Consider the following 23,936-nt stretch of genomic DNA (forward strand, 5'->3'; position numbering starts at 1 on the left):
AAAAATGCGTGATTTCCTCCATCCTCAGGTGCCGGTCTCAGGCACCCGCCCACTGGTCCCGCAGGGATAAACGCGGGATATTCTTTGTCCTCAGGCGCCAGTCCCAGGCACCCGCTCACCAGTCCCGCCGCTCTGCCTCCCTAGCACCGGGGTCCCTGTCCCTTTAAGGCTTGCAAAAAGCGCTCACCAAAAAGAAAAAAAAAGGGGAAAAACGCGCGATTTCCTCCGTCCTCAGGCGCTGGTCCCAGGCACCCGCTTACCGGTCCCGCCACCCTGCCTCCCTAGCAACAGGGACCCTGTCCCTTTAAGGCTTCCAGAAAGCACTCGCCAAAAAAAAAAAAAAACCGCTCCGGTTTCTTTCCACCCACCGGGAGCCGGGGGGAGGGGCGCTCGGGTCCCGCCGGGCCCGGGCTTGTATCTTACCCCCTTCACAAGGCGCTGGGTTCTTGCAGGTGTGGATGTGGTCTGGATGTTGTCCTGTGTCCTGTGGTCTCTATTTTAGGAAGATTTTTCTTTGTTATATTTTCATAGCTCTTTGTGTTTTTGGGAGGAGATTTCCACTGCTCTACTCACGCCTCCATCCTGGCTCCGCCCCCATATTTATATATTTTTAATGCTGTTAAAAAGAAATACACAGGCCCAACATGGTGTCACTTCTGCTAGGCCAAGTCACAAAAACAGGGCCTCATACTTAAATCCAATTACAGTTTCAACCTCCCCCAGAAATAGAGTCAGTCAGGAATTTTCTGATCAGCATCACTGATAAGATAATCTGTCACATGAGCTTTCTCCATCTTCCATAAAAGACAGAATAATCTACATTATAAGGCCCCCTGCTCTTCCCCCTAAGAGAAAGTGACTTTGCCTGAAACAATCCCTTCTTTTCTTCTGTGAGTAGCTTTTTCCCCACCTTCCTGTCTATAAAAACTTTACATTTTGTACAGTTCTTCGGAGTAGCTCCTTACTTGCTAGAGGAGATGCTGACCAGATTCATGATTTGCTTAAAAAAGCCAGTTAGATCTTGAAATGTACTTGGATGAATTTTGATTTTTTTTTAGTTTTGAAGTAAATTTTGCTATAATTAAAGAAAACCTATTCAGCAAGTACAATATACATGGATTTATGGTCCAAATATTACCAGCATATAATTTTGTAAAGTTATTTCTTAAACATAGGATCTAAAAATGCAAAGAAAATGGAATTTGTATTCAAAACAAACAGATGCAACACTGGCTCCTATATGCTAAAAATATATGATAGACTTTTTTCTTAAGCACTTAGATACAAATATTAACTGTATGGGTTGAGAACTTTTAATTATCAATATAGTTCAACAAGGTACACAAGTAGAGCTCTATAAATATATTCCTATAATAACATGTAAAACCATTTATCACAAATACTATCAAAACCCTCTGAAAAATGTAAAGTACAAACACATTTTTAAGGAAATTCTCAGTTTTAACAACTACAAAAGCAACTAATATCAAATGAAGTTATTTGGTTTAAAAAAAAATGAAGGGCAGTAATGTAAATCCAAATACTGCAAAGTTGTTTTTTGAAGATGTAGTCTTGAGTTTAATACAAGGTACTTAACACTTTCAAAAATAATAATCACTTATTCTATGCTATTTTAAAGTCTTCAAAGAAAAAGTTAAGCAGTAGATGAAAAACAGGTATGTAGAAATAATGGTATAAAATGTTTTTATACAAAATGTACCACTCTTCAAATATATAAGGCTTAACATAGTCTATAGGCACACACCTGATCATCTACAATTGCTCTCTTACAACATTAAACTGTTTTCTACCTTTATCTTGCATCTACCTACCACTTAAGCATTTTATTAAAAATAAAAAAATAATAATAATAAAGGGAGAAATGTGGGATCCACATATAAATCAAGTATAAAAATCAAACGAATATTCATATTTGACCTGATTGTTTATAGTTCATAAGGCGTGATCAAAACCGAAAGTTTCTGTGATGACTGCCCTTGTACTGTTCACCATGTAAGAACTTATTCACTATGTAAGAATTCGTTCACCATGTACGAACTTGTTCGTTATGCTTCAGAAGATTGGAGACTGACGAGAATTAGGCTTGAGATGGATTAATGATTGTGCATTGAGCATTGACTCCCCTATACAGAATTTTATTGTTGTTAACAACCATTTGATCAATAAATATGAGAGATGCCCTCTCAAAAAAAATATGTCGGGAGCCGTAGGCCATAGAAACAATGGTCTCGCCCTTTTCACCTAGGTCTCTAGTTTCTCAAGCCTGCCCCATTTAGGAAAGATCAATTGACCCAGTTTGCGATTAGACCGCTAGTATAGAGATTAAGCAGCTGCCGTGATAACATCTCCTCCTTAGTAAAACATTCTGTCTTTTCTCAGTAATCCCCCACCCATGATCTTTTCTAGAGAACATTCTTCAGTTAGGTATCCTAGAAACCTAGATAACCCTTGCCACTTCAGCTGGGGCTGTTTCCCCCTCCTAGCTCCTATATAATCTACCTTGTAAGAATAAACCTTGAGACCTTGATCAGACTATGGACTTGGTCTCCTTCTTTGTGTCTGGTTTGTCTCTCATCCAGGTTAACTTTCCCTCGAGCCCTTGTTGAACTCCCCGCCGGCCGGGGAAAAAAAAAAAAATATATATATATATGGCTTAATATGAGTATTTTTGTATTATGAGTGTTGCACAGTTTTTAGAATAGTCTCAAACCACTCAAAATTCAGTATTTTTAAAATGTTAGGTTATTTCTGAAGTGAATGAACATGGTACAGGATGCAATTTGTTGTCAACTTATCTATACTGTTCCACCCAGTAAAAATAAAACTGTTTTTGAACTCAGGAGAGAATATATCTTTTGAATGCTTGATCTCAATACAAATTGTACTTTCAGGAATGCCAAAATTTTGCAATATGAACTAATAACCAACAGGAATTGGCCCAAGTTTAAGCAGAAGAAAGGAGGACATAAGGTGTCAAACAGCTTAAGTCTGCCCTATGTAATTATATGGTCAAAATTACTTTTTACATCATGCTTTAAAGAGAAAAATATTTTGGGGTATTATTTTATTAATAATACTTAATATCTAAGTAGAACTTTCTCAGTTAGTTCCATTTTACCCATTTCCTTTGAAAAGTACCCTTCTGCCACAACATAAACAAAACATAGTCCATAATATGGTGACATCAGACACATGATAATTTGTGGTGTGGGCCTTGAACTGAGACCAAATCTTAACTAACCCAAAGCTAGAGAGGTTTTCTTTCTTGCATATGCCCAAAGTAACTAATATCAACTCACATTTTCTGTAAGCCTTAAAGAAGTTTTACTTAACATCAGAGGTTTAATAACTTACATTAAAGACTACACAGTGCTCTTCTGATATTGTTCACCAACTGTTTTTATGACGGTAACTCCGAGATCTGGAATGTGATCGAAAATGAGAGTGTTTTGCTGTCTGTGCTTTCGTCTCAGAGTTGGCATACCCTTTGGGAGACTTACACGGGGAGCTTGCTATGGAGTCAGAATGTCTTCTGTGTGATCTTGATTTTGTTCCTGAGCTAGTCTGCTTTTGAGGTGAATTTGATAGTGATTTTCCTATTGACTTGGACCTTTTTTGTAAGGACTTGGACCTTGACCGTCCTTGAGAACCATTCCTTCTTGGGGTTCTTGACTGCCTTGCTGAGGTGGACTGCCTTGGGAGTGACTTGGAGCAAGACTGGATTGGCTGGAAGAAAATCGCCTGTGTCGAGGCTCTTTAAGGCTATCAGACCACCTCCTGTTTCTTCCCCATGAAGAACTTCTACTTCGAGTTCTCCTTTGGCTGGGGCTTCTCCATCTCCTATGATCATTTGGAGAACAAGGGTGACGTTCTTTTGATTTCATTTGGCCTGGTGTTTTGCGATCACCTTGCGCAAACCGTATTTCAATTTGACGACCACATACCCACTTTCTATTGAGGTTATAAAGAGCATCTTCAGCATCACGAACATCTTCAATGAACATTAGCAAATCCTCTTGGGCGGCGGGTGTAGAAGTCAAGTGGAATGTAAACGTCTACTATAGGGCCATATCGACTGAACTCACGGCGTAAGTCCTCAGACCTGGTGGTGTCCGCGATGTTCCTGACGAACAGGGAGGTGTAGGGGGGCCTCGTGTAGCGAGACATGGCGGCTTCCTCCGTTCCCTCAGTGTCTGCCAGCAGCCGCCGGGCTGGCTCCGTCCCTCGCCGCTGCTATTGCAGCCCCAGCCGCATCCGCCAGCCCCCGGCACAATCCCCTCCCCTGGGCCCGGCGTTGCACAGCCACTGAATTTTGATTTTTAACAATGTTAATGTAATTTACATCATTAAAACATTTTCATTTTCTTGTTAGTTTTTGCTAATATACAGAATTGAATTTATATACATCAATCTGGTATTTTACAACCTTGCCAAATTCACTGGTTAATTTTAATACTTTATCTGCAGATTATTTGGATTTTCTTCCTTAAATATTTGAAAGAATTCACCAGTGAAGGCATCTGGGTCTGGTGTTTTTTGGTTTTGTGTGTTACTTTTCTTTTGGTGGGAGCCAAGGGCGTGCTCTGAAATCTTTTCTGTCCAGAGGCCTTGACATTTGTTGATCCTTCATGTCTTACATGGCTGCTCCTTCATTGATCCAGTTACCTGCTCAAATGCCACTGCCTCAGAGAGGTCCTCCATGACTATCCCAGCTAAAGTACACCCACTCCTCTCAAAGACCATTTCTTTTTTTTCCATAGACTTATCATACCTAATTTAACTCTCCCCAAAATTTGTTTATACGTTTGTTGCTGATCTTCCCTGTTAGAATGTGAGCTCCACAAGGAGAGCTGTCAATCTCATTCCCCTCTGACTCTTCAGTGCTTGGCACACAGCAGGTACCCAATATTTTTAAAGTGATTAAATGAATGAAAGGAAGCCAAATGGATGCCCTTTGATATGACAAAGCTCCCAGAACACGAGAGCAATGATGAAAAGTGTTCATCATTGAGCTTCACCATGTTAATGTTGAAAACTGTCTAGGATCTCAATCAGACTTAGCATAGAACAAAAACCTGCAATATAATTCTGTAGTCTCTGCCAAGTTACTATGTCATTTTGAAACAAAGAGTAATCAACATAAAAATAAGATTTTCTAAGCTTCTGCCTTTGTAAATGGAACAGTTTAATGTTATTTTTTAAATTTATAGAATGAAATGTAATATGATTGTGAAAACTTTCTTCTTAACAGTGTTGAAAGTACCATTTTACATTCCATGTAAAACACATTCACTTGGGAGAAGCTTCTTGAATTCTGCCCTACTGACATTGGGTTCAAGTAATACCTTCATCCTCAGGATTTTTTTGATTCCAAGTGACAGAAAACCCAACTGAAATTGAGCAAAAAGCTGTTTTTTTTTTTCCTTCATGCAATGGAACATTTCAAGGATAGGGATACCTTTAGCTTGGTCTAGCTCACACAGTGTCACTGGATTCTAGCCTCTCTGTCACTATATTGCTCTTCTGTAATGGCTTTGTTCCCAGGCAGGTCCTTCCCCTATGACTAGTAGACAAGCAAAAATTTAAAAGGTTAATTTTAGGGAGTGAAACATCTTACCTCTACTGAGTCACAGACCCATGCCTGAACCAGCCACAGTGGCCAGGGTACTGCAGAACTCTGATAGGCTAGGTGTGTGTCACATGCCACCAATCAAAACACTGAGACTAGCGTAGGGGCACAATGCTTCCACCAAGGAACAATAGCAGATGTGCACTAGGGTTCTGTGTCTGCTAATACAGTCTAGTGTATTAAAAGCACAATCCATGTATTTAATGAATTCATCTGAACAGGAAAAATATCTGAAAGTGCTACGATTCAACCAGACAAGAGTTCAAAGGCTCGCATTTGTTTAAGATGATCATTCAAGTAAAGACAAAAAAAGTAAAGTTATATTTGGCAAGTAGAAAAGACATGCCAAATCTGTTTTATCTATAAGGCTCCACCAAAGATTTCCTTCTAAAAAAGGGTTGCATTGTTGAAACGTGTTTGGATACCAACAGGACTAAATGGGGGAAGGTAAGGATTCCCTGTGTATCCTAGGGCCCTTTTATGTTGGAAGGGGTGTGCAATTCCACAAGGTAGGGAGAAGGGTCTGGTCTTAGAGGGCATCTGGGAGCACATTTGAGAACAACTCTCAGACAAAGGCATTTGGAAGGTTCTGAGCTCCGTTAAAAGTGAAAACTTCTAAACTGTATAATTAATTGAAACAGCACAAATCACACTGCTACACAACCTTGTCATCAGGTAAAACAAACTCCTGTCTTTGTGGCATTTGCAAGGCTTTCTTATCGTTCATGTCAGCTAAGACGTCACCTCCTCAGAGAGGCCTTCCCCGACCACGCAAGCATTCTCTCTCCCATCACCTATATTTTTCATCACAGTCATCCTTACAAACTGGCAGTTATTTATTATATTTCGTTTCCCCCATCAGCCTGAGAACTGCATTACGACAGGGATCTAGGGAGTCTAGAATAATACCTGGCGCTAGATGGCGCTCAACGGAGGGTGAGAAATCCGCTCAGGCAACTGTGCAAACGATTACTCCCTGCTGAGCCGACTCCAACCACATGGAAGTGTGCGGGGCTGTGGCTGCTGGTGTGCCGCGGGTGACAGCTCATCCGGAGGCCCCGCCCCAGCCCCGCCCGTGTCCTTGTTCTCTTCCGCGGGTCTCCATGAAGTTCATTTGGCGGCGCGCCGCGCAGGGGCTTCTGGGAAGGCAGGCCTTGGCCAATGAGGAAGCGAGGGCGAGCGGCGCGAGAAGCGGGGGCCGCGTTCCTCTGCCGGGACGTGAGTGGCTGAGACAGCTTCAGTGCCAGGTAAGCGGGTAACTGGCCGCGTCCGTATGCCCAGGTCTTGTCCTTGAACCCGCGGCACCGCGGCTGGTCGGATTCCGGTCCTCACGCCCGGAGCCATGCTGCTCGCACTTCCGTTGGCCTCGTGGCAGCCAGGGACGCCTGACGCCCGCGACCTAGCGCCCTGACGCACCGTCCCCCATTAGAGCGTCGGGCTGTGCCCTGCGTGTGCCCCGTGTCTGTCCTCGTTCTGCTGGCGGAGCGTTGGCCTCCGGGCTCTGCCCCTCCCCAGCTATAGCGTTGGGCCGCACGGGGCCACGCCCCCAACTCGGCCCTGCCCTGCAAGCCCGTCCTTGGCTGGATCGGCGCCCCCTCACCGCTGCAGCCCACCGAGGCCTGATACATTTCTCACTGAGCCCTCCAGCTCTCCCACCCCTTGTGGGTACACCTTTCAGGGAGCGGTTGTCCTTCTAGGGAAGGGGTCTTTTGGTTGAGGGTGACGACTCGGCGAGCCTTGCCCAACCCTCGGCCTGTCTCCTGTACTGGCATCCCGGGGAATGCCCCTCCCCATGTGAGGAGATGCTGGTGATTACAACCTGGAGGTGGCCTGCACTTTCTCTGGGCTCACAGCATCCCATCCTCGGCAAAGGCAATGCCCAAGTTTATGGGCTCTCGTTTTAAAAGAGTACAGGGCCGACTGCAGGAGTCTTTGGACAAAGTTTGTACGACCCATTCACACACAGAGCCGCTGGTCCTGGTTTGCCCCTTTGTCAGGTGTGAGTAGTTTTTTTCTTTTTTTTGTTTTGGCTGCAAAGTCTCAGTAGGAGCAAAGGTCACCTATTGTATCTTCTCTGTGGGGTCTTGGGAGTGTGTCCTTGGGGATAGTAGCTTTTATCTTTCAACTATTCTTTGTGAATTTGTGTTTGGGAAGTTTTCCTTTTCCATTCATGGTGATCTCATTGAAGTTCATAGTTTTAAGTACTCACATGTTAGGCTATCAGATCCATCGTTCTATCTCCAGCCTCTCCCTAGACCTATATCCAGCTGCCTACTTAGCATCTCTATTGGGATGATTGATGGGAAGTCAGACTGAACATGTCGAGATAGGGCTAGCAAGCTGCCTCCATCTCCCTTCCCAAAGTGCTCTTCTGCTTTTCTCATCTCAGTAATGTGAAAGGCTCTGGCCAATAACCTTGGAGGCCTCCTTGACTGCTCCCTCTCCCTTCACATCCAGTGCTTGCCACCCTGGGCCAGTGCTCACCACCTCTTGCCTGGTTTATCGAAATAGTTTCCCATCTGGTCTCCCTGCTTCTGCCCTGGCCCCTACTTTCAGCATGGCGGTTAGAAGGATCTCTCTAAAATACAGGTCAGATCATATCACTCCTTTGTACTCAGAAGACCCTCCAACTTGTCTCCATCTCATATAAAGACAAACTCTTTATAGTGCACTGTGTCGCACTGTTACTTTCTCTTTCATGTTCTGCTCCTTTCCTTCCACATCTCAGACATGCTCTGGCCTCAGTGCCTTTGTGCTTGCAGTTCAATATCCGTATGGTTTGCTCCCTTCTTTAAAGTTTTTCTCTGGGAGTCACTTAGTGAGACTTTTCCCACTTCCTGTCTTCCTTTACAGCCTTAGTTGTTCTTAGCACTTCTATTTTACTTATCTTGTGTATTGCTTGTCTTTCCTCCCTATAATGTGTGTATGTAAGAGGGTTTCTGTTTTGTTCCTTGATGTATCCCTAGCATCTACGCCTGTCACACAGTAGGTGCTCAATAAATGTGAAAGTTAATGTTACTGGCACGGTTAGAGGTTTGGGGATAGAGCGGTGAATGAGACAGGTGGCTCCAGTGAACTGATGTTCCTATGGAAACATCACTTGCAGTTGACACAGAGATAGAGAATGTAGATTCGGGGCTGTTTTTTAAAAAAGGACAGGATATCTGAACAGAGACGGGATTGAAATGAGCAAGCAAGTCATGGGAATATTTGGAACAAGAGCATTCCTCAAAGGAGAACAGCCAATGAATGCAAAGATGCTGAGGTGCGAACATGTGGAGCCGTGGGAAGCTTGAGTATCTGAACGTGCTTCTTGATGGACTGAAGTAGGAAGTACGATACAGGAGGGAAACACACATGTTCTAAGGAGGGGAGAGGTCAGTAAAACCTGGAGGTGAGCACCCAACCTTGGAACAGGTCACTTTAATTCAGCAAACATTTATTTGGTCCCTATTTTGTGCTAAACTTAGCTGCTTCTAATTGAAAGTTGAGAAGTCCATGGACCTGACCCTACCCTACCCTACCTTATGGAACTTGCCATGTAGAAGGTGAGACAGACATGGGAAGAAATAATCACAATTATTCCTCCAGGGAAGAACATTAATAGAAGGTTCGGGATGGTGTGTGGAGGCGTCTGGAGTAGGGTGGCCTGCCCAGCTAGCTTTGCAGGATATGTAGGAGTTCCCTGTGTGACAGGGCAGGTTTGGTATGTATTACAGCCGAGTGTGCACCTCCTTGTGCAGGGGTACAAAGGGAGGAAACCACCTGAGGCACCCCAAGGAGTAGTGAATTTCTAGGGTAACTTGTGGGGAGGGCAGTAAGAGATGAGGATGGTAAGGGTGGCAGTGTCAGCGTGGGGGCCCTTTCCCCTCTCTGTAGGGGGTTAGGGTACGGACAGTCTCTAACGGGATTAAGGCAGGGGAGCATTTCAGACAACCTCTCTGAACAAGGGGAGGGTGGTAGAGGCATGAGAAGACTTATTAGATGGTTGAGGTGATCAGGAGAAATGCGTTAGGGTCAGGGCAGGGGCAAGAGTGATGAAGGTTTGACTGCTAAAAGGTCTGAGGGATAGACCTAGGGGTTGGTTGAATGATTAGGAGAGGAAGGGGGACCTGAGGTGATTCACAGGTGGTTTCTGGCTGAATTCTCTCACTACTCTTCCCCATGATTATGTGCTTCAGCCACATGGCCTCCTGCTCTTCAAACATGTCATATACACTTCTGCTTTGGGGCTGTCGCCTTCACTGTTTCCTCTGCAAGAACATTCTTCCTCCAGGTATCTACCTAGCTCGCCCCCTTTCTTAGGTCTCTGCTGAAAGGTTTCCTTTTAAAGAATCTTCTCAGAACATTCCAGCTAAAGCAGCCCCACTGTCCAGTCTACCACAGTTCCCTGTTTTATCTCTTTTGTAAGCACTTAACAATACCTGGCATCATGTGTCTAGTTGTTTCTGTGTTTTTATTGCCTGTGTCCTAACAGACAGACTTAAGCTCCTTGAGACTGGGAACATCATCTGATTTTTCTGCAGCTCCATCCCCAGTGCTTTGAATAGATAGTACCTAGCACATGACAGATGCCCAATAAATATTTGAAGTTGAAGGAAGGAAGATGGGGCTCTTACGTTTGGTGGACTTTATAAGGGCAGAAATTGAGAAAATAAGGACTCAGACAATTTTGGCAAGATTTGTGGAAGGTCATTCTGGCAATTAGTGACTGTATTGAGGATCTAGCTGCTGTTTGAGGACACTGATGGAGGGATAAATAAAGCTACAAAACAATTTAAGCTTTGGGCATTTGGGGGAGAAGGGATCTAGGTATTAACAGACAATAATATAAGGCAAATAGAGGAGAGTGACAGCAATAAAATGGTAGGCTGAGAGGTCCTAATGCTTGTGACCACATAAAAACAACATAAACACCAAATAAGCAACCGCATATTGAGAGAAATAGCTCTTTGAGAGTTCTGGAATGAAATGAGTCTGCAGAAATCCTGAGAAGCACAAAACCCTGCTGCCTGGAGAAGTGTAAGGCAAATGAATGGAGTAGAAAAGAATTCAGATGAGATTTCTGTGCGATGGATATTGAGGAAAATCAGTTGGTAGGTAGGACTTGAATGGGTGGTAAAAATAATGTTTATTGAGGGGTTAGTGTGTGGCAGGTGAAGGAGGTACAGCTATTTTTCCATTTCAGAGATGAGGCCCAGAGGGAGTACTTAATGTGCCCAAAGTCACCCAGCTAGAGAATGGAGGATCTGGCCGGAGTGCAGGGGTGCAGTGGAAGGTGGGTGGATGGACCTGGTTGGGGAAAAGGGCATGTACAGGGTGCTCAGGGAGAGTAAACAGGTAACTGGTACATGGAGTTTAACCAGAAGCAGTGCCTCATCTGGCTCCCCGTGAGTGGGAGGCATTGAGGGTTTTTGAGCCGGAGCAACACAGGAAGGTGATGGTGAAAAGACTGAGGTGGCCACAGTGGACGATGTGATGGGGTGTGGACGGGCTGTCAGAACCAGCATCTGGCAAGAGTGTGGGCTCAAGGGGACGGCAGTCTGGCTCCCTGTGATGGTGAAGAGGATGGGAACAAGTTAGACTAACTTTATTGTGGCAATCATTTAGCAATGTACACATCTGTCAGATCATTACTGTATAACTTAAACTCCTATCAGTTATATCTGAATAAACCTGGGGGAAAAAAAGAAGCAGTTAGAGAATAGTGTAAAAATGCAAATATCCCTTGCCATCTAAATCTATTTAGGTAATGGGAGTTTGGGTAGCATGTGTGGAGATTGAATGATGTTACCCAAATCTGTAGTATTTGGTTTCCTGTGGTTTTGTTAGGAAGTAGCAATCTTTTAGATAACTTTTTGAGAAATACCTACCCGCTTTCTCTCAAGAAATGTATCTGCATACGTTTGGTTTCTTAGCCTGGAGAGTGGAGAATACCTTTTTAGTTCATCATGTCTCTGAGATTTATCCATATTGTTCCATCTAGCTGTAATTGGAGCTTTTCCATTGTGTGGTATGCCAGGGTATGAATATACCACCATAAAAAAAACAGTGGGACAGTTCTGTATATACAGTGATTCTAGGATTATTTGTTGTTAGGGGGGTGTACTCAGACTTTTGTTAGAATCATCTGATAAAGTTTTTTTCTTATTCTTAAAAAAAAAGTTTCCCTGTATTTGCAGGATTTCCTAGTGCCTCTGATGCTGGTGTCATGGCCCTGAAGGCAAGAAGCCTTCCTTGTTTCACAGCAGGGTTTCTCAGCCTTGGTACTACTGATATTTTGGGCTGCGTAATTGTTGGAGAGGCTGTGTCGTGACCCTCTAGGATGGCCGGCAGCAGCCCTGGCCTCTCTCGTCTGGGTGGCTCTCACAGACATGCTTCCTGAGTTGTGACAACCAAAAATGTCTCTAGATGTTGCAAGTGACCTCTGGAGGGCAGTCTGGGGAGTGGAGAATACCTGTAAATAAACCATCTGAGGCCATGCAGAGGTGCAGAGGGGAAGGGTGATTAGAAGCTGAGGGAGAAGCCAAGGGACAGCTGTGGCGGCATTGGAGAGGGCAGCCGGTGGTGGTGGTGGTGGTTGGGTGTGGATGAGAACTACTGCTTTAGAGAAAAGAGCTAGAACCAGAAGCAGAGACCTTTTTGAAGGCTGACTTGGTGATGTGGCCCTGTTATTGCCAGTTGTAAGATAGCCTGGTGTCATTCCTGAGGTTCGGTATACAGGTAATTCCCATCACTCAAATGGGGCTGCTGCTTCTAATGACACCTTGAATTTAATGACTAATTAAAATATCCTGCATTTGTAGATTTTTCATGGTGGGCAGGCCGTTAGAAGTCACCTGAGCCAAACTCCTTATCTCACTTGTGGCAGAACTGGGACCCAGAGAAAGGGGAAGCCCAAGTCCCAGGGTCAGAGGACTGATGTGGGGCAGAGCCAGGCTGGAGCCCATAGTTCTTCCATCCCAGACCTGCTTGATTGGACAATGGGGAACTTATCAGAAAATTCCCTATACTTTTCTGTGGTGCCAGGTTGCCTCTTTTTGCTAATTGAAAATGAAATAACACAAGTGGTATTTTGTGTATCAGGGGAGGTGACACTGCACATTCCTACCACAAACCCTGAGTCATCCAGGCCAGTGCTAGTACTGAATCACCCAGGTATTTAATTTCTCTTCTGTCAGGGGTAATTTATTGTAGTTCTTTGTTTTCTCCAGAAGTCTACCCTCTGAATGAATAATGATTCGGTCCAGCTCTCTTTCACTTAGTCTCACAGGACTGTAAAGAATTTCCCAACAACACATTTTTTCTGTCCTTTTCCTCCCCTTCCTAGATAGAGGTGCCTGAAACAATAGAAGCTGTTAAGGTGTAATTTTCTTTTTGGTTGTTGTTGTAATTGAAAGCCGACAGATACAGTAAAAAGTGAAATGACATTGTCATCTAACCATAGTTTACATATTCAATAGAAGAGAAGAGAGTAAGAATCATCATCAACTTTTGACACCTCCAGTGAGGCTTTACTCATTAATCATGAAAGTTACCATTGAACACTGTTCCTGTGAGTAACTCTTGGGGGGGAAATCCCAGGACAAAATACCTTTGAAACCGAAATCAGCCAAAGGGAGAAATAAAGTGGGAGAAACCCCCTTTATTGCTTTAAAGCAGTCATCCATTTCTGCTCTCCCGTGTCTCTCGTGACCAGGCTGCAGAAGAAGGGATCCCACCCAACCTCTCTGGTCCAGATAGGCCCTCGCTTGCCATTGTAATTACATATAGATATGGAGATGCACTACTTCTCTCCATCCTTTGGAAACACTGATTGATAATGGAGATGCACTGAGGCCGGACAAGAGATTCTGGAAATATTGCAGTTTTACCCACACTATGTTTTAATCCTGTTAAGTCTAATTAATAAGATTTGGAAGGCAAGATTTACACTTTAAATTAAATGCTGAGTTTCTTTTGAATGGTACCATTGTGGAAACTTAGATTTGTAATAAAAACCATATTTGGTAGTAGGGAATATAACATATTTAAAAATTGTAATTGTCTTCCAGAAGTTCTTACTGAATGATACAAAGTTGTGATTAAATAAGTAATAATTTAATATCAGCTATTTACTAGAAGAATTTTTTGAAACTGATATTTTTATAATTAAAAATGACAAAATGTCACCAAGTTGGCATCTTTGGAAAAAAGCTAAAATAGCATTTTACAATGATAGAGATCAGTGGAGCCTGTAGAATACTCTGTATTATTGTGGGGAAAATCGAAGTTCTATCACCTTAACCTTAAGCTACTTAATGAAGTAACTGGCCTGCTGCTAGGCTACAGCTTCCACACCCATAGGCTATAAGCTCTCATTGACTGAGTCACTACGTAAAGAGCTGTGCCCAGGGCTCTGGGTAGAGGCAGAGAGAAGGAGGATTACAGACCTGCAGACTGTTGGATGCAGACTTCATTCTAGTGCTCCACCTATGTCCCCCATATCTCTGGCAGAACAAGCCGGGTTACCCGAAGAACAACGTTCCTTTGTCATTCCTTGGTCTCCACTGAATCCACAAGGAACTTGCCCCAGGGCCGAAACCCATTGGCAAGACAGTTATCAACCCCTTGAAGTAGGTAGGGATTATCATTTTTGTATGAATGAGGAAATTGAGAGGAGAGATTTGGGTTTTATTCTCAGGGTAAATCTACTCACCTTCAGCTAGTAAAAGTGAACATTCTAGATTGGAACCAGGTATGTGGGTTCAAAGCCCTGTCTTCTCCAGTTTACCCATTCTGTTTAAAAATTAAAAAAGAATTATTTTACTGTCACATTAAAACTTTAAAACAGGAAAAGGAATAACATTTTTATTTGTTCATTTTGAAGAAAAAAGGTATAAATAGCATCAGTTATTTCCTCTGATGTATATAAAATTCCCCCCTTTGGCAACATCCCAACAGATACAGCAGCGCTAAATATCCATTTGTTGGGTTGCAGGATCTTTGTAGTTGAAAGAGATCATCCTTGTTTATGTGGTAAAATTAGAATTCCACGATGAGCAGTAGTAAGTGTTGTTTGACTGTATTGAAATTCTGCAGGGAAAGTAGTTGGTGTCATTTTCCCTGTGCAAGTTATTGAATCAGGAGAGATTCCTGAAGAAAAGAAAATACTGGAGAAAAGACAGATGGCCTTGTCTTTATCTTTTTGTCTCTTTCTCAGCCTGTTTGTATTTCTTAGATAACTGGGCTTTTGGATTGTGAGTGATAAATAAGGAAAAGGAAAAATTCACTTGGATTTAGTGTTTGCTTTGTACTTGAAAGGGCAGTGAGTTCCCTCTAGTGTGCTGTGCACTAGGTCAAAAGAACATTTACTGGACAGTTTTCGTCATTCATAAAACAGTTCCCCCAAAAGTACTCTCCAAATAAAAATCTTGAGGTGAGGGGAATGTCAGCAGGCCTATTGTGTCCCTCCTCGTTAACTCTTTGTTATGGTGTTTCCACTGCTGAGGCCTGGTAAGGGTAGCTCTGCCAGGGGCATGTGGCTGGTAAGTAAATGTAGGTCTAGTTCAGATACCGTAGGCCAGCTAGGCAATCAGTGGGCCAAATAAGCTAAGGTTTTTTAAATGTTTTAATCACTGAAAAAAAAATCCAAAGAAAAATATTTTGTGACAAATGAAAATTATATGAAATTCCAATTTGAGTTAAGGTTTGATTAAAGTTTTATTGGAGCAAAACCATGCTCATTTGCTTACATATTATCCACTTTCAAGCAGAGTTGAGTAGTTGCGACAAAGAATGGTCTAAAAAGCCTAAAATACTCGCTGTCCAGCCCATTTACAGAAAAAGTTTGCTGGCCCTTGCCCTAGGATACCAGTCTCAAGGACTCAAAACTAGGAAGGAGTTTGGTAGAAGGTGTGGAATGGATGGCTGTGAGGCTCGTTCGTATTTTCCTTTGTCTTCTGTTAGCTTTGAGGATCTGAGGCACTTTACAGGAGTCTATGTACTTTACAGGAGCGTATCCTGGAAGTAGCGTAAGGCATAGGTCAAGACAAGTGAGTAACAGCTCTCTTTGGGGGTGACGCCATGGCTTGTAAAGCTCTGATTCCCCAACTGGGAGACCACAAAGCCCTGAGTGCATGAAAAGATGTAATCATGTTGCTGATGCCTTAAAAGAAAAGAAACTAGTAAATTAACAATTAACAGCAGAAAACAGATGTGTAGACATTTTAATACAGTAAGCCTGAGCAGCGTAGAAGAGTAAGAATCAGACCATCTACAAAATCCTGAAGGCGCTGTTCTTTGAGAATACTGATTTATGTACAGTATCACATCATCTGCAAATAGTGACAGTTTAACTTCTTCTTTGCCAATCTGGATTCCTTGTATTTCTTTGTTTTGTCTGATTGCCGTGGCTAAATAACAGTGGGGAGAGTGGGCATCCCTGTCTTGTTCCCGATCTCAGAGGAAATGCTTTCAGCTTCTCGCTTTTCAGAATAATGCTGGCTGTGGGTTTATCATATATGGCCTTTATTATGTTGAGGTACTTGCCCTCTATTCCCATTTTGCTGAGAGTTTTTATCATGAATGGATGTTGAATTTTGTCAAATGCTTTTTCAGCATCTATGGAAATGATCATGTGGTTTTTGTCTTTCTTTTTGTTGATGTGGTGGATGATGATGGATTTTCGAATGTTGTACCATCCTTCCATCCCTGGGATGAATCCCACTTGGTCATGGTGTATGATCCTTTTGATACACTGTTGAATTCTGTTTGCTAATATTTTATTGAGTATTTTTGCATCTACATTCATCAGGGATATTGGTCTGTAATTTTCTTTTTTGTGGGGTCTTTGCCTGGTTTTGGTATTAGGGTGATGTTGGCTTCATAGAATGAGTTTGGGAGTATTCCCTCTTCTATTTTGTGGAACACTTTAAGGAGAATGGGTATTATGTCTTCTCTGTGTGTCTGCTAAAATTCCGAGGTAAATTCGTCCGGCCCCGGGGTTTTGTTCTTGGGTAGTTTTTTGATTACTGTTTCAATTTCTTTGCTCGTAATTGGTTTGTTTAACTTTTGTGTTTCTTCCTTGGTCAGTCTTGGGAGGTTGTATTTTTCTAGGAAGTTGTCCATTTCTTCTAGGTTTTCCAGCTTGTTGGCATATAGGTTTTCATAGTAGTCTTTAATAATTCTTTGTATTTCTGTGGAGTCTGTCGTGATTTTTCCATTCTCATTTCTGATTCTGTTGATTTGTGTTGATTCTCTTTTTCTCTTAATAAGTTTGGCTAGAGGCTTATCTATTTTGTTTATTTTCTCAAAAAACCAGCTCTTGGTTTCGTTGATTTTTGCTATTGTTTTATTCTTCTCAATTTTGTTTATTTCTTCTCTGATCTTTATTATGTCCCTCCTTCTGCTGACTTTAGGCCTCATTTGTTCTTCTTTTTCCAGTTTCGATAATTGTGATGTTAGACTATTCATTTGGAATTGTTCTTTCTTCTTCAAGTGTGCCTGGATTGCTATATACTTTCCTCTTAAGACTGCTTTCGCTGCGTCCCACAGAAGTTGGGGCTTTGTGTTGTTGTTGTCATTTGTTTCTATATATTCCTTGATCTCTATTTTGATTTGTTCATTGATCCATTGATTATTTAGTAGCATGTTGTTAAGCCTCCATGTGTTTGTGAGCCTTTTTGTTTTCTTTGTAGAATTTATTTCTACTTTTATACCTTTGTGGTCTGAAAAATTGGTTTGTAGAATTCCAATATTTTGGAATTTACTGAGGCTCTTTTTGTGAGCTAGTATGTGGTCTATTCTGGAGAATGTTCCATGTGCACTTGAGAAGAATGTATATCCTGTTGCTTTTGGATGTAGAGTTCTATAGATGTCTGTTAGGTCCATCTGTTCTAGTGTGTTGTTCAGTGCCTGTGTGTCCTTACTTATTTTCTGCCCGGTGGATCTATCCTTTGGGGTGAGTGGTGTGTTGAAGTCTCCTAAAATGAATGCATTGCAGTCTATTTCCCTCTTTAGTTCTGTTAGTATTTGTTTCACATATGCTGGTGCTCCTGTATTGGGTGCATATATATTTAGAATGGTTATATCCTCTTGCTGGACTGAGCCCTTTATCATTATGTAGTATCCTTCTTTATCTCTTGTTACTTTCTTTGTTTTGAAGTCTATTTTGTCTGATATTAGTACTGCAACCCCTGCTCTCTTCTCACTGTTGTTTGCCTGCAATATGTTTTTCCATCCCTTGACTTTTAGTCTGTGCTTGTGTTTGGGTTTAAGGTGAGTTTCTTGTAAGCAGCATATAGATGGGTCTTGCTTTTTTATCCATTCTATTACTCTATGTCTTTTGATTGGTGCATTAAGTCCATTTACATTTAGGGTGACTATTGAGAGATATGTACTTATTGCCATTGCAGGCTTTAGATTCGTGGTTACCAAAGGTTCAAGGTTAGCTTCTTTAGTATCTTACTGCCTAATTTAGCTCGCTTATTGAGCTGTTATATACACTGTCTGGAGATTCTTTTCTTCTCTCCCTTCTTATTCCTCCTCCTCCATTCTTCATATGTTGTGTGTTTTGTTCGGTGCTCTTTTTAGGAGTGCTCCCATCTAGAGCAGTCCCTGTAGGATGCCCTGTAGAGGTGGTTTGTGGGAAGCAAAATCCCTCAGCTTTTGCTTGTCTGGGAATTGTTTAATCCCGCCATCATATTTAAATGATAGTCGTGCTGGATACAGTATCCTTGGTTCAAGGCCCTTCTGTTTCATTGCATTAAGTATATCATGCCATTCTCTTCTGGCCTGTAGGGTTTCTGTCGAGAAGTCTGATGTTAGCCTGATCTCTGTCTGCAACGACTGATCTGAGCCCGACTGGGAGGGGCTTTGGCAACACTGACAGGTGCTTCAGAGTGTCGCAGGGTATGAGCAACAAATTGTTCTGCCATGTCACTGGCAGTCCTAATGAGCCTCCACGGACCTCAACCACCCGAAAGCGTTAACATGAAGGGCAAACTTCAAGGCGGGTGGGCAGCAGTCTTGTGGGACTAAACCCTTAACCTGTGGGATCTGATGTTATCTCCAGTAGAGACTACGGAATTGAGTTAAATTGTAGGGTATCCAGCTGGTGTCCAGAGAATCTGAAAATTGCTTGATGTGTGGAAAACCCACTCACCTGGTGTCAGAAGTGGTGTTACAGAAGAGTAGCGAGAGCAAAGGAAACACAGGAAGAGTATTTTTCCCTTACTAGTAGATACTTAAATATTCACAGTACTGGGCATTTCTGGATCATTTTAAATCAGTATTCTCAAGATGGGAGCCAAGATGGCGGCGTGAGTAAAGCAGTGGAAATCTCCTCCCAAAAACACATAGATCTATGAAAATATAACAAAGAAAACTCTTCCTAAAATAGAGACCAGAGGACACAGGACAACATCCAGAACACATCCACACGTGCAAGAACCCAGCGCCTTGCGAAGGGGGTAAGATACAAGCCACAGCCTGGCGGGACCCGAGCGCCCCTTCATAGGTGACCTTTATAGGTGACCTTTTTCTGTCTAGCTGCCTTTAAAACTCTTTCCTTGTCCTTGATCCTTGCCATTTTAATTATTATGTGTCTTGGTGTTGTCCTCCTTGGATCCTTTCTGTTGGGGGTTCTGTGTAATTCCGTGGTCTGTTCAATTATTTCCTCCCCCAGTTTGGGGAAATTTTCAGCAATTATTTCTTCAAAGAGACTTTCTATCCCTTTTCCTCTTTCTTCTTCTTCTGGTACCCCTATAATACGTATAGTATTCCTTTTGGATTGGTCACATAGTTCTCTTAGTGTTGTTTCATTCCTGGAGATCCTTTTATCTCTCTCTATGTCAGCTTCTATACGTTCCTGTTCTCTAGTTTCTATTCCTTCAATGGCCTCTTGCATCTTATCCGTTCTGCCTATAAATCCTTCTAGGGATTGTTTCACTTCTGTGATCTCCTTCCTGACATCTGTGATCTCCCTCCTGACATCTGTGATCTCCTTCCTGACATCTGTGATCTCCCTCCTGACATCTGTGATCTCCCTCCTGACATCTGTGATCTCCTTCCTGACATCTGTGATCTCCCTCCTGACATCTGTGATCTCCCTCCGGACTTCATCCCATTGCTCTTGCATTTTTCTCTGCATCTCTATCAGCATGTTCATGATTTTTATTTTGAATTCTTTTTCAGGAGGACTGGTTAGGTCTGTCTCCTTCTCAGGTGTTGTGTCTGTGATCTTTGTCTGCCTGTAGTTTTGCCTTTTCATGGTGATAGAGATAGTTTGCAGAGCTGGTACGAGTGACTGCTGGAAGAGCTTCCCTTCTTGTTGGTTTTTGGCCTTCCTCTCCTGGGAGAATAGCGACCTCTAGTGGCTTATGCTTGTCAGCTGTGCGCAGACAGGGCTTCTGCTACCTGCCCGTTTGCTGTGGAGTTTATCTCCGCTGTTGTTGTGGGCGTGGCCTGGCTGGGGCTGCTCTTCCAAAATGGTGGAGCCCTGTTGGAGGGGGAGCGGCCTGGAGGCTATTTATCTCCGTAAGGGGCCTCTCTGCTCCCTGTTGCCCAGGGGGTTAGAGTGCCCAGAGATCCCGAGATTCCCTGCCTCTGGTCTAAGTGTCCTGTCCTGCCCCTTTAAGACTTCCAAATACACTCTCCAAACCAAAATAACAACAGCAACAATGAAAGAGGAAAAAGAAAAAAAAGGAAAAAACGCACTATTTTCTTTGTCCTCAGGTGCCGGTCCCAGGCACCCGCTCACCGGTCCTGCTGCCCTGCCTCCCTAGCACCAGGGTCCTTGTCCCTTCAAGGCTTCCGAAAAGCACCTGCCAAAAAAAAAAAAAAAAAAGGGAAAAGGCGCGATATTGCTTGTCCTCAGGTGCCTGTCCCAGGCACCCACCCACTGGTCCTGCCGCCCTGTCTCCCTAGCACTGGGGTCCCCATCCCTTCAAGGCCTCCAAAAAACACTTGCCAAAAAAAAAAAGGGAAAACGCGTGACCCTCTCTGTCCCCAGGTGCCGGTCCCAGGCACCCGCTCACCGGCCCTGTCGCCCTGCCCCCTTGGCACTGGAGTCCCTGTCCCCCTAAGGCCTCCAAAAAGCACTCGCCAAAAAGAAAAAAAAAGGGAGAAATGTGTGATTTTCTTTGTCCTCAGGCGCCAGTCCCAGGCACCCGCCCACCGGTCTTGCTGCCCTGCCTCCCGGTATTGGGGTCCCCATCCCTCCGAGGCTTCCAAAAAGCACTCGCCAAAAAGGAAAAAGGAAAAAACGCGTGATTTTCTTTGTCCTTAGGCACCGGTCCCAGGCCTCCGCCCACCGGTCCCGCCACCCTGCCTCCCTAGTATTGGGAAAAATGCGCGATTTTCTTTGTCCCCAGGTGCCGGTATCAGGCACCTGCTCACCAGTCTTGCTGCCCTGTTTCGCTGGTATTGGGGTCCCTGTCACTTTAAGGCTTCCAAAAAGCACTCGCCAAAAAGAAAAAAAAAGGGGAAACGCGTGATTTTCTCTGTCCTCAGGCGCCGGTCTCAGGCACCCGCCCACCGGTCCCGCTGCCCTGCCTCCCTGGCAGCTGGGTCCCCGTCCCTTTAAGGCTTCCAAAAAGCACTCGCCAAAAAAAAAAAAGGGAAAAACGCGCGATATTCTTTGCCCTCAGGCGCTGGTCCCAGGCACCTGCTCACCGGTCCTGCTGCCCTGCCTCCCTAGCACCGGGGTCCCTGTCCCTTTAAGGCTTTCAAAAAGCACTCACAAAAAAAAAAAACGCTCCAGTTTCTTTCCACCCACCAAGAGCTGGGTGGAGGGGCGCTCGGGTCCCGCCAGGCTGTGGCTTGTATCTTACCCCCTTCGCAAGGCGCTGGGTTCTTGCACGTTGGATGTGTTCTGGATGTTGTCCTGTGTCCTCTGGTCTCTATTTTAGGAAGAGTTTTCTTTGTTATATTTTCATAGATCTATGTGTTTTTGGGAGGAGATTTCCACTGCTCTACTCACGCCGCCATCTTGGCTCCCATCTTGAGAACACTGATTTAAAATGATCCAGAAATGCCCAGTACTGTGAATATTTAAGTATCTACTTGTAAGGGAAAAATACTCTTCCTGTGTTTCCTTTGCTCTCGCTACTCTTCTGTAACACCACTTCTGACACCAGGTGAGTGGGTTTTCCACACATCAAGCAATTTTCAGATTCTCTGGACACCAGCTGGATACCCTACAATTTAACTCAATTCCGTAGTCTCTACTGGAGATAACATCAGATCCCACAGGTTAAGGGTTTAGTCCCACAAGACTGCTGCCCACCCGCCTTGAAGTTTGCCCTTCATGTTAACGCTTTCGGGTGGTTGAGGTCCGTGGAGGCTCATTAGGACTGCCAGTGACATGGCAGAACAATTTGTTGCTCATACCCTGCGACACTCTCTGAAGCACCTGTCAGTGTTGCCAAAGCCTCTCCCAGTCGGGCTCAGATCAGTCGTTGCAGACAGAGAGGAGCCCTAGTGCTGTGAGTCTGTCTTTGCTGGCCTCTTCCATCCAGCCCGTCTTGCTGCTTTGGCTGTTCCACCTCCACCGCTGTGGGTTCTCAGTGTAGCTTCTTCCAGGCTCCCTCCATCATAGCTCCCAAAGGGTGCGGCTGGTGCCCAGTCTGTGTGTGTCCTGGCCAGATTTTCCCAGGACAAAGTTGGGACGTCCTCTTTCCCTGCTCTTCCTCCCCTCCCCCGCCACCAAATCATTGTAGTTCTCCCTCTGTGTGGTTATTTTCGTGATCAGCTTTCATTGTTTAGGGTCAGAATTGATATTTGGTTGGCTTAGCCCCTTTATTTTATGGCTAAATTGGTACTTATTTTGTTTAGGGGATAAAAATTGCCCTTAAATACATGAAATCAACCATAAATTTAAAATTTTTAATGAAATGGGATGATGACTACATTGAAGTATAGATTGGAAACTTTAGTGGCTTTTTTGTGAATTAATTTCTACAGGTTGAGTTACAATGCAGGACAGATCCAGTTTTCCCCAAATATGGTGTTCTGTACATATTTCTGTTCACTCAGACAGACATGGAAGAAGCTTAGTTGCTACTGTGAAGTTGTATAGTAAAATTCCATATGTACTTATATAGGTTTGGGATTCTTTTCACCTGAAAACTGGGCTGTTTCTTTTAAAATACCAGTGGTTTTTGTCTGGGCATTCAGGGGAAAGCACTTGTCTGGACTAAGTGTGATCTGAATCCATGCCATTTATACTGTCACTGCCTTATGCTGTGCATTCTCAGAAATGTTAAGTATCAGTTGGTAGTCAGAAGGGAATGTTTCTGCTCTGGTCTTTGCTTGCTAGTGGGTGCGGATGTGGCAGGGGAGTGCAGGAAGCCTTCAAGAACAGACTCTACAAATGGAAGAATAAAACTCCCTCCTATTCATTCAACAGGTGAACAACTACTGTGCGCCAGGCCCTGTTCTAGAATCTTAGGATATATCAGCAATCAAAACAAAAATCTGTCCTTGTGCAGCTTACTTTCTGGCAGGGGTGTCAAACATTAAGAGATGGGGCAGTGGTAGGAGGGGCTGCAGTTGCACTCTTCAATATTTTTGCTGTATGTTGGCATTGAAGACATGGTGACAGTTTAGCTGAAACAAATTAGGAAATCAGCCATGAGCATATGTGAGAGAGGAGTGTTCAGGTGGAAGAAAAAGGGACTACAAAGGCTCCAGGGCAGGAATGTGCCTGACCCACTGGGGGATCAGCAGGGAGGCGCATGGTGGTTGGAGCCCAGGAAAGGAAGGGGAACAGGGCTAGATCTTAATCTGAATGGTAAGGGGAGGTGGGTCTGCATCTGTCCGGCTTCAATCTGCATAGGAGATTTAAGCAGAGGAGGGATGTGATGTATGTGACTTTGAAAGAATCCGTGGTTGCTGGGTTGGGAATAGGCCGTGGGAGGCAAGTGCTGAAGCAGAGGTGATAGTGACTTGGATGGGTGGAGGTGGTGGGAGGAGGTGGATTCTGCATGCATTTTGAAGGTAGGTTTGAGAGGCTTTGTTGGCCTGTTGGATGCAGGTGTGAGTCATGGAGACCTTCAAGGATTTTGGCCTAAGCCCCTGAGTAATGGAGTCTCCACACTGAGAAGGCCAAGGAGCAGGTTTTGCAGATGAAAGGTTAGAGCTCAGATTTGGGCATATTCAGTTTAGGATCTTGGTTAGAGATTCAGCCTTTATTTTACCATGGTCAAAAAAAAAATTATGTTAAATTAACTTTAAAATTTTTATTTATTAATCTTTACTTTTATTTTACATTTATTATTTATATTTAAATCCATCACTCTAAATC

At 43.6% G+C, this 23,936-nt stretch overlaps 2 protein-coding genes across 4 annotated transcripts in view; one reads left to right on the forward strand and one right to left on the reverse strand.

Moving 5' to 3' along the window:
• Positions 1 to 1,424: 1,424 nt before the first annotated feature.
• On the reverse strand, positions 1,425 to 6,650 carry LOC108388275 (serine/arginine-rich splicing factor 12-like). The gene is given in 3 exon segments (XM_073225665.1): positions 1,425 to 3,740; positions 3,743 to 4,020; positions 4,022 to 6,650. Coding segments are annotated over 3 exon segments (777 nt in total). The 5' UTR covers positions 4,189 to 6,650; the 3' UTR covers positions 1,425 to 3,408.
• A 92-nt stretch (positions 6,651 to 6,742) lies between these two features.
• The window catches only part of NUP93 (nucleoporin 93), a 123,632-nt gene continuing 106,438 nt past the window's right edge, over positions 6,743 to 23,936 (forward strand). For all 3 annotated transcript variants that reach the window (XM_073225659.1, XM_073225660.1, XM_073225661.1), the window contains exon 1: positions 6,743 to 6,897. In XM_073225659.1, the coding sequence (XP_073081760.1) occupies positions 6,754 to 6,897 (144 nt within the window). In that variant the 5' untranslated portion in view covers positions 6,743 to 6,753. The remainder of the gene's footprint in view (positions 6,898 to 23,936) is intronic.

The sequence above is a fragment of the Manis javanica genome, chromosome 17 (genome assembly GCF_040802235.1).
Source record: "Manis javanica isolate MJ-LG chromosome 17, MJ_LKY, whole genome shotgun sequence".
Classification (NCBI taxonomy): Eukaryota; Metazoa; Chordata; class Mammalia; order Pholidota; family Manidae; genus Manis; species Manis javanica.